General features: G+C 39.8%; 1 protein-coding gene and 1 non-coding gene across 4 annotated transcripts in view; one reads left to right on the top strand and one right to left on the bottom strand.

Annotated features, from left to right (window-relative positions):
- USP6NL (USP6 N-terminal like) overlaps nt 1–14,276 on the bottom strand; it is a 178,304-nt gene that overhangs the window by 78,674 nt on the left and 85,354 nt on the right. For 2 of the 3 annotated variants that reach the window (XM_046011722.1, XM_046011724.1), the window contains exons 1-2: nt 5,072–5,207; nt 1,255–1,322 (exon numbers count right to left, since the gene is read on the bottom strand). In XM_046011722.1, coding sequence (XP_045867678.1) covers nt 1,255–1,322; nt 5,072–5,126 — 123 coding nt within the window. In that variant the 5' untranslated portion in view covers nt 5,127–5,207. Of the gene's footprint in view, nt 1–1,254; nt 1,323–5,071; nt 5,208–14,276 lie in introns of those variants that run through there. The other variant, XM_046011723.1, reaches the window with a different exon arrangement.
- On the top strand, nt 13,080–13,185 carry LOC123947807. The gene has a single exon (XR_006819840.1). It is a non-coding gene; the product is annotated as a U6 spliceosomal RNA (small nuclear RNA).

Here is a 14,276-nt window from a genome sequence, read left to right as displayed (position 1 = left end):
TGTGGACCCCTCCATGTGCATATATTTTATTAATGACTGCACAATGGCTAGCCTAGTTCCTAAGTGTGATTTAACTGCATGGGGAAAAAAAAAAGTGCATGCAAACATGAATGAATGATAGTCCTATTGGTTTTAAATTAGTTAAGCAGTTAAATAAATGAATTAGGTTTTTTCACAGACTCCACTAAAACCCATTCACAATAATGGGAAATTGTGTCTGATGCTCCAAGCATCATGCTCCAAACATTCAAAAACAAACTCTAGGAACGTAACTATTAAGTAGAGCAGTGCCTGCCTGTATGCCTCTCTGGGAGCAGGGCACAGTCCAGATGGCTTTCTATAATTTCATGTTCCTGTTACTCTCTCAAATAATCAAAAATAACAGATATGAAATTACATGCAACTGAGATAAATATAAAACATGACATTTATAAATCACTGCCTCCAACCCATTATAGACCTCAAGGGGTAAAGTAATAATAAGAAGACATGTAAATTGTCAACAACTGTGATATTCTAGGGCACCAAAAAGCAGATTCCATAACTTACTTAGAGATAAATGCTCATGGAGAGTATATAAGTTCAAATTTTCAGATGTGTGTTAAAATTTTAAGAGCATACATAAATTATAAATAAAATGGGTATTTAATTCTATATGGTGCCATGGTCAAATATTCACTGAATACCTAGCATGTGTTAGGAACTATTCCAGAGATTCAGGGTATAAGAGGAAGTCAAACAAAAGAAATCCTTACCCTCAGAGTGTACATTCTAGTAGTGAGAGCAGACAACAAACAAAATAAGTATAATGTGAAGTATGCTGATACAGTAAGTGCTATAGTGAGAAATAAAGCAGAGAACAGAGATCCAGAGAGCTGAGGAGTTATTATACAGTGCGGTCAGAGAAGATCTCACTAAGATGGCAGCATCTGGGTAAAGATCTGAAAAAGGTGAGGCAATGAGCCATGAGGATATCCAGGATAAAGTGTTCTAGGCAGAAGAAACAGCCAGTGCAAAGGCCCAGAGGCAGGAGCAAGCCTGGTGTGTTGCAAGAACCCCAGAGTCCAGAGCGGCCACAGCGCAGGGCAAGTGGGAGAGAAATGTGGAGATGAAGCGAGAGAAGAAAGATGACTTCCACTGCCACATGCAGTAAACACCCTGCTCTGAACTGAAGCTCTCCAAGCACAAATCCACTTCTATTTATATGTCTCTTCCTACTAAATACTTACTCACAGAGTAAATATGAATACTTACTCTGTCATATTTAGCAACTATTTCAGCTCGCTCCTGGGCAAGTTTGAGTGCTACATCCTGGTCCGAATCTGTGGAGATCAAATTGAGATGATCTGTTATTTAAAGAACCAAAAGTTAATTATTATAAAACTAAGACAAGAAAGAAATAAAACAATAAATTGGTATTGCCTAAAAGGACAAACTAGCAAAATCAAATAAACTTAAAAGGCTAAATTACGTATCTGTAACTACAACTTTGAAATATTGACGCATCTGCCATTTCAATAGCATAGATATTTTTAAAAAGCAAATTTGTTAACATAGCATTAACTTAGGGGAGATGATAAAGTTTATCCCTTAAGAATCAATGTTGGATCTAATTTCAGAGAAATAAGTACTGAAGCAGAAACAAACCGTAAGTTCTAAGTTTTCAGATGAAATCCATCTGGGTATATGATGAGAACATTCAAGAAGGCTTTTACAAACTGAGGTAATTTGTCCACAGAACAAACCAGCATACGATATACTTCAGGAGTTAAAAAAAAATTATTTCTCCTCCATAATGAAAATAATTACTTCTTTATTTGGCGTCTGAGGTCCCCCTCATCAGCTGTCCCAACTACTATGATAATCTCCAATCCTTCCGCACAGACATACCCTTCTGTCTTACTTCCACCCCGTATCTTTGAAAAACACAAACCTGACAAGAGCAGTGGCGATCATAACCTGAAATAGTACGCATATGATTACATCCCAAGTACATAAGGAAAAACAAAAGACCAATAACAGGCTGTATCAAAGGCACCTCTTATCAAGGAGAAAAAAGACAAGTATTTCACTGGAAATTTGGGCAAAGGCCATGAGCTAGAAATTCCCAAGAGTTAACGATAGCAGCCACAAGCATGTCTGTGTTTTCGGGAACTCTCTGGCAGACAGTAAGAGATCGCCAGGCTTCAGATGCTGTGAAAAGCACTTGACATGTCTTATCACATTTATTTCTCACGACGACACTCTAAGATAGGTATCACATGAATTCTATCACACAGACAGAAAAACAAGAAGCCTAGCGATCTGAGCGAACTTGTCGAAGGTCACAGAACTAATACAGAGCAAAACTGGGATTCACATCCAGCTACAATGGACTTCATAGCCAGTATTTTCAAGGGTTACTTTCTAAAAATGATTACTAAAGACAAAAGAAAGGAGTTCCGGGGAGAGATGGCCAATGGAACGTACATTTTATATCCATTCGTCTTGAAACTCACTAAAACGACAACAGAGGGATCTTTAAATCCCCTCCCTCAAAGGCCCAGCAAATGGTGGCTCCTAAGGAGGGGAAGGATGGGGTTGAACACAGAACGCGGACGAAAGGGGTCAAGTCCCTGACACTGAAGGGATGTGCAAGACTGAAGGGATGTGTGAAAGAGGTTGGGTGCAGGGAAGAGAACCCCATGTTGGCCCTCCACAGCAGGAGACCAGCAGACCCGGCCTGACTGTGGAAGCGGGAAGGGCAACACAGGCTTCTAACATGCCGTCTACCACCATGGAAGAAAACAGAAACCGAAGCAGCCCGGGGAGTGGAAAGTGGTTACTTCTGTGCGGCGGACTGTGGGGAGGGAGGAGTATGGCAGTCAGCTATTTTTCAAAATAAGCCATACAGACTGCTGAATCTTTAAACCAAGTATAGCTCTGGTAAAAATAAAATCTAAATATAAAAGCCAAGGCATGGGGAAAAGAAATCAAACTTATTAGAAACTAAAGAAATACAAGCTTTAAACTTATCTCAGACTGACCAAAAACCACACTGATGTTACTCAATGTTGACAAGAGCATGGGGAAATCGGCAGCAGCTTACTGTGAGGGGAGACTTATCAGTGTATAAAAATCTTTGTGGAAAACAATTTGATAACATGCCTACAGAATCTTAAAAACAGGTATACCCCAACAATTCCAAGTCTAGGGAGTCAGGTCAATGAGATCATCGATATAACAATAAAAATTGGAAAACAGGGGAATTTGTAAATTTTTAAACGTTTATTTGGGGGAAAAATGCTTATTCACTGCTTTTCTCAGACTACAAAGTGTCGATATGCTATCCATTGGGGGAAACGTGAATAAGTAATAGAATGGTTCAATAAAATAACAAAAATTCAGACCAGTTTAGATTTTCACTGTGAACTAATGTAGTCAGAAGTCTGGGATAATCAACTCAATTATATATTCATAATCCTAGTCGAGACTTCCAGACCTCTGTTAATACCTTTTCCCTCTTCTGTTGCCCAGCTTGACAACATTATACCGCTGCTTCTACAAAGGTGTAGGGACAGCAGATTAATAGAAATTAAATTCAAACTAGAAAAGTTGACTACTTATTAAATTCCACTTCCATTATCAGAACAACTAAGCGTGAATATCTATGGTGATCAGGCCAAAGTCAGTGGATGAGTCTGAACCCTGTTTCCTACTTAACAATGACAGGTTTAAAAGTATAAAGACAAGAAACTGGAAACAGTATGGAGCTGACAAGATGCAAAGTATCCCGAGAAAGCATCATTATGGTGAACTGCAAGACAGAAAGCTCTCCACAGATGATCTCTAATCTAGAGATTTCGGGAAAGGAAAATCTAACCATGTAACAGAGGCCATGCTGGAACTGAATGAAGTTCTATCTTAATTTTATAACAGACAGATCATGTACTTTCAAATGATTAGAGTAGTTGACATGGCTCTAAATCAAAGAAAGTAAGCTCTAAATCTTTAAATTCCTTTAGAAATTTCTTATCATTGCATTTCCCTTATAATTGCATTTCCCTTATCATTGCATTCCCATATCACTGCAATTCTTATCATTGCATTGCATACAGAAAATTCTGTAATGTTGACAAATGTGTTCTAAAAAAAAAAAAAAGCATGAATCTGAAGTCAAACTGATTTTATAAAATACAGCCAAACCTGATTCTTTGAAGAGACTATATCTAAATGCCAATTCTTTCCAAGAGGGAGTAGTAGAGACATAATTTAGTAATCCACATTGTGAGGCAACCATCTTTAGAGTAAGAAGTAATATCCCTACGCAGGCTTCACTGTAGTTATATTGTTTCATAATGTCTGATCTGTAGTTGAGAAGTTTATTAAGAATTACACCAGAATCCTCCCTTTGGTTTCATTTTGAGTGCTTATTTAGAAATTCCATTGCAAGAACAAAGAGTGCCCTAAACATTGATTACAAAGGGATATCAACAGCTGTCTTGTGTCTGGGCGCAAGTGTGCACAAAGTTCCAGGCACCTATTTAACAAAGACAGTTGTGTTACTCAGTACTTAAATCACATGCCATTATTAAATTTTAAAAATCTCTATTACATTACTCAAGCCAAATTAAATCAAATTAATTTTATTGACTTCCCCTCTAACATAACAATGTTCCAAAGTAAAAGAGGCGTATCTGAAGCAGTAAAAATCAAAAGACTGGATTACATACTCAAGTATACAGGAAAACATACCTGGGTACAAATTTATGGAAGATAATGACAGCTACTGTGTCTTATGAAACATTTAAACACTGACAACTACAACATTTTAAGAAGACGTCTAATTCCCTTTAAACACAAGAACTTTTAAGAAGCAAGCATCCTCATGAATGCCATTTTTTAAAAGCAGGCATTGTAACTTAGTATCACTCAATTAATCCCAAATCGTAATGAACAAGTCAGTCAAAGTTATTAAATTTCAAATTCAATGCACTAAAACAAAATTGACAACAGACATTTTTCCTCCCGTACAGTCTGACAGATAATTATTATGCATAAATCAACTATTCCAATGTAAGAAGTACTTTACCCTTTGTTAGACAATTGGTCTGGCCTTGGGAATGACTGGCAGTTTCAGTCCTCATAGATAGACTTATCTACTCCAAGATCTCATTATTATTTTACAGTTCTCAAACACACCAGGAGTGTTAGGTGGTGCCTCACACATTCTTGCAACAAACTGAAACCGAAAAGTGGAAGACAGCTCTGCTTTAAACTCTTTGTGAAACAAGTACAAGAAAGAAAACGTTTCTAGGGGAGAAGAAAAGATCTTTCTGTGGTTACACGGACTACAGATATCCAAACAAAGATGATGTTTGTTGAGGGTAAAAACATGTCTTTCAGGCTAGATCCCGAGTATGAACCACACCAGCCTACACCCAGCATTCCATCTGACAACAAACAGGAGCTTGAAACAAGCAGCTTTACAACATGTCATCTTGTACTGCAGAATCAGCCCCATGCTTACTGCTTTGCATAAAATTTGTCATGAAACAACAAAGACAATTTTAATTGAAAACATTAAACTAAAGCTAAGCAGGAATGTTCCCCTCAAACACATGTTACATCTTAACATAATTTTTAACATGAAAACTGCAGCCTCTGTTTCAGACACTAAGTAGAATACATGCTAAATTTTGGAAGGTTTTGGAACATTTGGGGAAGTTTTAAGACACCACACATATACAAGTGAAACACATGTTTTGTGAAACAATGTGTGTAATTACTGTAGGATGGCACTGTGAAATGTTCTCTTCCAGTCTATTTATTCTGTCTTCCCTTCAATGCTTCCTTCTTTCAGATGGTCAAGGGCCTACACTTTGGAAACCACTTCGCAAACCCAACAGCCATGTTAGAGACATGCTTGTGAACGTTAATTACACGTAACTGGACACTTAATGCATTAAGTTTACACTCAGCTGAAGTCATCTGTAACATTTAATACAAGTAAAAGATCTCAGAAGCTTAGAGAGAGGGAAAATTTTCAAGTCATATACCAAGGAATGAGAATCAAACCGGTATCAAACTTCTTACCAGCTAAAAGATAATGAAACTCTGCTTCCAAAGTTCTAATAAAAAATTATCATTTACTTAGAATTCTATACTAAGCCCAACTATCAATGAAGCATGAAGAAAAAAATAAAAACATTTCTAGATATTATGAGTCGTGCTGAGCACAAGAATGATACCTCCTCCCCAGAAGATGTCCACATCCCAACCCCCGGAACCTATGAGTGTACCTTATATGGCAAAAGGGATCTGCAGAGATCTGCAGACGTAATTAAGTAAGGCTCCTCCGAGGGGGAGAATATTCTGGACCATGCAGACAGGTCCAACAAAATCATAAGGCGCCATGTACAAGGGAGAGAAGAAATGTGGCAACGGAAGAGGCTGGAGTGCTGAGAGAAAGGATGGGGTCGCCAGCCAAAGAAAGCATGTGGTCTCTAGACGTTAAAACAGACTAGGAAACGGACTCTCCCCTGCTGGCTCCAGGAGGAACCAGGCAGCCAGATACCTTGTCTTTGGCCCAGTAAAACGGACTTCAGGCTCTGGCCTCCAGAACTGTAACAGAGTCTTCTATGTTGTTTTAAGCCACCATGTTTGTGGTCACTTGTTACTGCAGTGACAGGAAACCAATACAGTGGTCCAAAGTTCACTGCCTATGCAACGTTTCTTTTAAAAAGAATTTCAGGATACACGACAGAAAAACAGGACAACAACAGAAAGAGCTGACAGAAACTCTCCCCTTTTCCAAACTTTAGTCAGGCCCCTCCTAACCCTCTTCCTGACGAGCCCTCAGCCTGTGTCCAGTCTGCCTCGCCCGGCTGTAGCACGAATCTGTAGCTGGTCATCCTGGCACTGCCTCCACCCAGGATCCTGTTCCGTCAGTGGAGCAAGGACCCCGTACCCTCGATGTCACCTGTACCCGCAGACTCCTTTGCTCTGCCTGTTGGCTATACCCACCCCACCCCCGTTGTCCTTACGGTGCCTGGAGCGGAGCCCAATCTCTCTCCCATATTGACAACAGTCTCGACACTAACTGCAATCGTCCTGAACAAAGTCTTCTTTGTTGTTTTAACAAGTGCCAGAATTTTTTCTTTAACAGAATCAAAAAGAGGGGCAGACACAGGAGGCTAAAATTAGACATTTCCAGATGCCAACCATGTAGTTGCCTAGAGAACAGCCAGCCTACATTTGAACAGGGAATACAAGGTGTCTTCAGGAAGAAAGTGGGTATTATTAGTGATACAGTAAAAGCTTACACATAAAAGACTCCAAAAAGAGGGTAAAAGGACTTGGAAATCTCAGAACAAGCAAAGCATAAAGTGATAAAAGTCACAGTCAAATGTAAAGAAATGTATACAAGGCATTTTTACATTTGAATTGGATGGCACAGAAGAGAAACGAATTCATGTGACCTTGACGCTTTCAACAGTAGGATTTTACTTCCTTCCTAGGTACACCATAACATTTGAGACTGAGGTAAATGATACTGACATTATTGTGATCATATGATACTGACATTATTCTGATCACGTAAGAATTTTATCAACTTTTAATGTTCACAATCAACTTCGGACCAAGTGTCCAAAACCACACTCTGATCTGCAAACACAGACCCCACTCCAAACCTAAGTCCCCTTCCCAAAAGCAGCTGCTGTGACCTATGAAAAACATTCTCCGCAATAGGACCCGGCCTGTATCCAAGCGTACACACAGACATCAACTTCCCTTTTCTAGTCAAAAAGTAGAATCGTTCTAGAAATAATTCTACACCTTACTTTTTCAATTTTAACAGTTCATCTTGGAGACTGTGCATAGCAACATCTACGGATCTACCCAGCAGTGTGCAAATACCACTAAGAAGCAACCGATTCTTAGAGGGAAGAAGTAAGGGCTCAGGGACCTAGTTTGCAGCATCTCCCAACTTCCAGACCGCCGCTCCCAGCACTGTGCTGGTTAATTAGCAAGCGACAGAGCGCCTTCACAGAAGACAGGTTTCAGCTGGCTCAAACACTTCAACAGTATCTACCGCAACCTTTCCAGAGGTGCAAAGCTTCCTGATGCCTTCATTTATTTGACCAGTCTTCTCTAAGGGATGTGAACGAGGATAAAATGAGAGCCCATTTTTAATGGGAGTTAAAGATAAAACACCAGGAGGTTAAGGGCTTACCAGGCAGTGGTGACCAAAGGCTAAGGGGAAAACAGAGGAAGCAAAAACGACCAGGAAACTGAGAAAAGCAGCTGTTGCAGAGAGGAAAACAGTACCTGGCATGCAGAGCAAAGCAAGTCACCACGACTAAAAAAAGAGCCAGAACGACCTCTCCCCGAAGCTGCTTCATGCTTCAGCTCCCAGTGGCTTTCACTTCCGGCTCAATACAAATAATGCTCTTTTATCTTGAAATAATTTGAGTAAGTTATTCTCGTCTATGATCTGAGTTCCTTCATTCCACCCCATCTTTCAACCCAAAGAGGCCCTTGGCACCGACAGGGCCTACGCGGGCTTCGGGTGTTTGTGATCACTTGCTTAGCACGCCCTGGACTAAGATGGACCAAAAATGAGGATCTTTCAATGGTAAAATCTTAACAGGCACCACTCCTAAAAACTTCAGCATTGATTTTTGTCATGCTCGAGATCCGAGGCTGGAAGGAATACTGGAAGGAGGAACAGGCAGAGTTAAGAGGATTAACACGAAAACATAACTAAAAATAAATCAAATAAAAGCAGGTACACTAGTCACAAGAGAACCTGAAATGCCACTTACTGTGACTGGTCACTCTGTGTGACATGACATGAACTGCGGGCACCTACAAGTTCCATATACCCGAGCGCCAGCCCCCCACCCCTGAAAGCTTATTCTGAAAGGGCATGGCAGGATACCATGGGATACCGACCCCCTGCCGGTCCTGTGCTAACTAAGCCAGTGTCTCCGCCCGTTCTGTCCACTGGGAGGTCATCTGTAATCCGGCATGCCTTGGCACTCCAGCCCGGCCCCACTTTCATCTCTTGTAACTCAATTCCATATTAAACAATGTCTTATCAAAAACGGTACAACCTCCCAAAACCTACTTCTCTCCTTCTTCCTCCCCCCACTAGACTTAATAATCTTAGAAAAGTCATTGGCTTCCTTCTCTCTTTCTCATGTTCACTGGGAATAAGACGACAAAAGATTCGGATCATAGCTGCAATTGTAAGACTACTATAAATCATCATGATCAAGGAAGGGACAGCCAAAGGCAGGAAGCTAAATATATGAAAGAACCAATGCCATAACCCAGTCTTCAGAAATGCCCAGATTTGCTCTCAAAACAGCCATACAAGTGTCTGTACAATAGCTTCATATTTCTCTGGTTTAATATGCATTGTGATACCATAAAAAAAATTTTAAAATATATAAGCTTAAATACTCTTCAATTTCAGATTTTATTTTAATTATCAGTGTAAAGAGGATTTGTATCTTTCCACTCAAAATATTTCTATTATAGCACTATCAGCATGGTATCAATATTTTCTACTATATCATGCTTTAAATGAATAGTTTTTAAATTTTTCATTAAATTTGCAGAACACATTATTTCAAACAAATTCTTACACAGAAGCCCAACTGCCCAGCAAAGTGGGTAGGTAAGGTTAAGGAGAAAGGAAGCAAAGTTCCCCTGACTTGGTCTCCCTCTTTCTTCCACAGTGATCCAGGGTACCTGAACGGACCTACAGTGCTATACAGACCAAAGCAAGCTGTACCCACCGGCCTTCTTTTTTGCGTACCTTTGTCAATAAAACTACTGCTCATATGACTTCTCTTCCAGTCAGCTTCCCAGCTACGTCTCAAGCTCCCTTTCACAGAGTCTCCCCCATAATTCTCAAGGTCTGAGTCTTCCTTATACAAATAAAAAGATCAACATTTTATAATTGATATAAAATGTTTATTTTGTTTGTAAGCACATGCTTTTAAGACCCTTCAGAACACAGATATTTTAAACACTAATATTTTAAACACAGAGTACCTGGTATCAGCAAAGGTATTTAATATTTCCATAACTAAGAAGATACTTAAACTTATAGTCTTAACAATAATTCCTGGGTAGGCTTCTATTACTTGCTTCCTAATTTCTAGAAAGATGAGAAACAAAATAATTTTTAAAATCCAAAAAAAAATTACTAACAAAGATTTATTAAAATTGAGAAGATCATTTTTTCTCAAATTCAATCTTGAATTATAGCCTGTTTCTTCTAGTGGATCTACCTTACCAATGCCCACTGGTATAAAGGAAGACTGGCCACTGCTTCATTTGTGCTAGCACACTTCCAAACTGATACCCATAATATCTCACTGAATACATTTACTGGCATGTCTATTTAACCGTAAGCTTCATGAACAAAAGACAGTTATCTCATTCACCTTGGTATCACTAGTATCTATCACAGTGCCTAACACAGGGTAGCTGCGCACCAAATATATCTTAAAAAGATAAAAATAGGGGCACCTGGGTGGCTCAGTGGGTTAAAGCCTCTGCCTTCGGCTCAGGTCATGATCTCAAGGTCCTGGGATCGAGCCCCGCATCGGGGCTCTCTGCTCAGTGGGGAGCCTGCTTCTCTTCCTCTCTCTCTCTGCCTGCCTCTCTGCCTACTTGTGATCTCTGTCAAATGAACAAAATCTTAAAAAAAAAAAAAGATAAAAATATCTCCTCAAAATGTATCACTATTGTGAACTATTCAACCAACTAAACACTAAGATATCTATTCATTTTTAACAATTAGATTTTTATTTTATTTTATTTTATTTTTATCTTATTTTATTTTATTTAGTTGAGAGAGAGCATGAGCCTGGGGAGGACCTGAAGGGGAGGGAGAGGGAGAGAGAGAACCTCTTAAGCAGACTTCATGCTGAGCACCGAGCATGAAGACAGCAGAGCTTGATCCATGACCCTGATCACAACCTGAGCCAAAACCAAGAGTTGGATCTCAACTGATCGACCAGTTGCCTGAACGATTAGATTTTAAATTATTTTCCAGATACATTTTCACTGCAGAAAGCATACCTTTACTAAAGATTATCAGCTTTGTTTTTTATTCTATTTCAAGGTAGCATTAAAAACTTTTTATTAAAGCACATGGGTGGCTCAGTCGGTTAAGTGTCTGCCTTCAGCTCTGGTCATGATCCCAGGGTCCTGGGATCGAGTCCTGCAACAGGCTTTCTGCTGGGGCGCCTAGGTGGCTCAGTCGGTTAAGCCGCTGCCTTTGGCTTGGGTCATGATATCAGGGGCCTGGGATCAAGTCCTGCATCGGGCTCCTTGCTCAGTGGGGAGCATACTTCTCTCTCTGCCTGCCTCTCTGCCTACTTGTGTGCTGTCTGTCTCTCTCTCTCTCTCTCTGTCAAATAAATAAATAAATAAAATCTTTAAAAAAATTTTTTTATTAAGACTGTAAAATTCAGATATAAGAAATCACAACCTATTTCCGATTAGCACTTCTAATTAATTACAAGTCCTTCATATCCATTAAGGAAGAAGGAAGAAAGGAAGAAAAGAAGGGAGGTAGGGAGGGAATGAGAGAGAGAGAGAGGGAGAAAGAAAGAGAAAGATAGGGGAGCCTCTTGAAAAATGAAGTAAACCAGAGACTTGTGTGTGATGTTTGTGTTCCAATCTACTCCCTTCCTCACGTCGTCCTTGAGCCAGCTCCCCAATCTACTCATAGAATCCTGCGATCTCACTTTCTTGACAGGAAGTCTTGTTCACTTGGCTGAGTGTGCTACCATCGTGCTTCAAGTCTATGTGGAGACACTTCAGCTAAAGGAACACTCCAGAACTCTCCCGCCACTTCTCCCTCACTCCTCTCATGGGGTCAGAAGGACTGTGGAGGTTGGCTTGGTTGAACTCCTTGCTCTCTCTCTCTGTCCCCCTGGGGGCATGCTCTCTGGTCTACTCTTCATGCATGAAGGCACCCATCTTGAGGGGAGGCCTGCAGTTGCCCGGCCGTGCTAGTCACAGCCTAAGTCTAAGTCACGATGCACTGGCTACTAAGCCCTTTTCACTTCCGCTCTAATGTCATGTCCTCAGATCAGCCAACAGAGTAGACATTTTGACCTCTATCTGTCAGTCTCTTGTGTTGTATTTCTTAAAGAAAAGAAACAGTATCATTCTCGGTTCCCTAGAACTCCCCAAATCAGACTAGAACCTCCTACACCTATGTGTAGGGTGATTCATAGAGAAAAAGGATATGGAGTGATGTAACAATATTTAAGTACCATTACTACTGATGAGAAGCATAATTACTAGCTGTTGAATATGAGTCTAACTCCCACATTTGGGGGCAGGGTTGAATGACAAAATTGTCAACAACAGATACTTAGCACCAAGACAAGCTAATGAGTCATTTGACTCACTTAGATCCGCCTACAGGTTGCTGGCAAACTCGGGATTATACCTTAGCTGCTTTTCCAGCAGTATGATTGCTTTAGAAGATGACACAAGACTCACTGTAACAACTCCCTGTTTGTGGATACTTTACAACCTATCCAGTGAGAGTTTACTAGGTGCCAGACACTGTGTTGAGCATTTACTACCCATAACCTCACATACACAAAAGATACTCTCGTAGTTGTATGTCTATCTCCAGTTTACAATGGGAAGCCTGAGGTGTGGCGAGGTTAAGTCACTCTGGTCCTAGGGGAAGTAAGTAGTAGAACAGGACTTAAAAGTCAAGGTTGTCTGACATCAAAGCCCTGTTTTTAACCACCAAGCTATTTTGCTGAAGTACAAATGGTTGATCTTTTTATATTTCTTCTCACCTCCATTGGTCCTTACATCTTTTTTTTCTTAGAAACAAATCTATCTGTGATTCTAACGTTGCTTTCTACTTTCCAGTAGCCTTCTAAACTGACCACGCTGAACTGTCTACTATTCGTGCAAAACGGACTTCAATGATGCAGAGTCGAAGAACACCTATATGAAATATTCTTTGTGATCCTAAGCAATTGTACCTCCTATATTGTAAGCTGTATGTTTTAGGATAATAGGAAATGTTCAAGAAACATGTGGTGCTCGCTTCAGCAGCACACGTTCTAAAAACTGGAATAATACATACAATTAGCGTGGCCCCTACACAAGGATGACATGCAAATTCATGAAGCATTCCAAAAAACACACAAATACAACAAAAAAACCTGCAAAAATAGTTGAGTGACTAGTCACCACATGGATACTAAATTTAACTCTGCTAAAATACTTCACACATTTAGTAGATACTAACTCAAATGCCCTCACAATTCATTTCTACGACTATGGAAAGAATTCGGCTGAATCTACTTCATTTACTTGACTTCCACAACTTTCAGCTCATTCAGAACCGAAAGCATGTACAGTTATACTCACTATAAGTTCGTGCTGAATTCAGCCCATTGGGTACCAACGAGAAACAAAGCAATTATAGCAGATTCCTGTAGACCACACATAAGGCAAATGGGATGGAAGAGAATTCATAGAATGCCCACCTCAGTAGTACAGAACTAATTCCACAGATAATTTGGCAAACCCTATTCTCAACCTGATGGTAACTTTTCCACTCTTTAAATAAAAAAATGATAAGCAAATAGTAAACTGTGCCTAAAATGACATACAAAAACAAGAACTCAGTATCACCGAGTACAACAAAGTAGCACACACAAAAAACTGGATTAACACTTTTTTTTAAAGTATGACTATTCAAGTATTATTTGGTTCCTGAATGGCTCTTAGGTTCAAATCAGAATATAAGGCCATTGAGGAGTGCCTAGGTGGCTCAGTCAGTTAAGCATCCAACTCTTAATCTCAGCTTAGGTCTTGATCTCAAGGTTGTGAGGTCAGGTTCTGCACTGGGCTTGTGCTGGGCATGGACACTACTTTAAAAAAAAGAAAAAAGGTATCAAAAGCCAGCAACTTGGGAAATAATAAATCTAAGTGTTCACATCACAGTGAAGCTGTCATCCATTCAAATAATTTTTTTACCAAAGTGCCCTAAGCTCCAAGCACAGCACCACATAATTCTCATAACACAGAATTACAGTCACCACCTCCTGTAACAAACCCTAAGAACATCATATATGCACATCTCACATTTGTATGTATGTTTAATATAACATGTATTCTCTCCATTGTTACTGCTACCGTACCAATAATTTTGTGTTGGCCTTCCTCGTATAAGTGAGATTTATTTTATAGAACAAACATCAAAAGTGCTATACACATATGAAAGTCAC

The sequence above is a fragment of the Meles meles genome, chromosome 7 (genome assembly GCF_922984935.1).
Source record: "Meles meles chromosome 7, mMelMel3.1 paternal haplotype, whole genome shotgun sequence".
Classification (NCBI taxonomy): domain Eukaryota; kingdom Metazoa; phylum Chordata; class Mammalia; order Carnivora; family Mustelidae; genus Meles; species Meles meles.
This window is presented reverse-complemented; position numbering and strand designations above follow the sequence as displayed.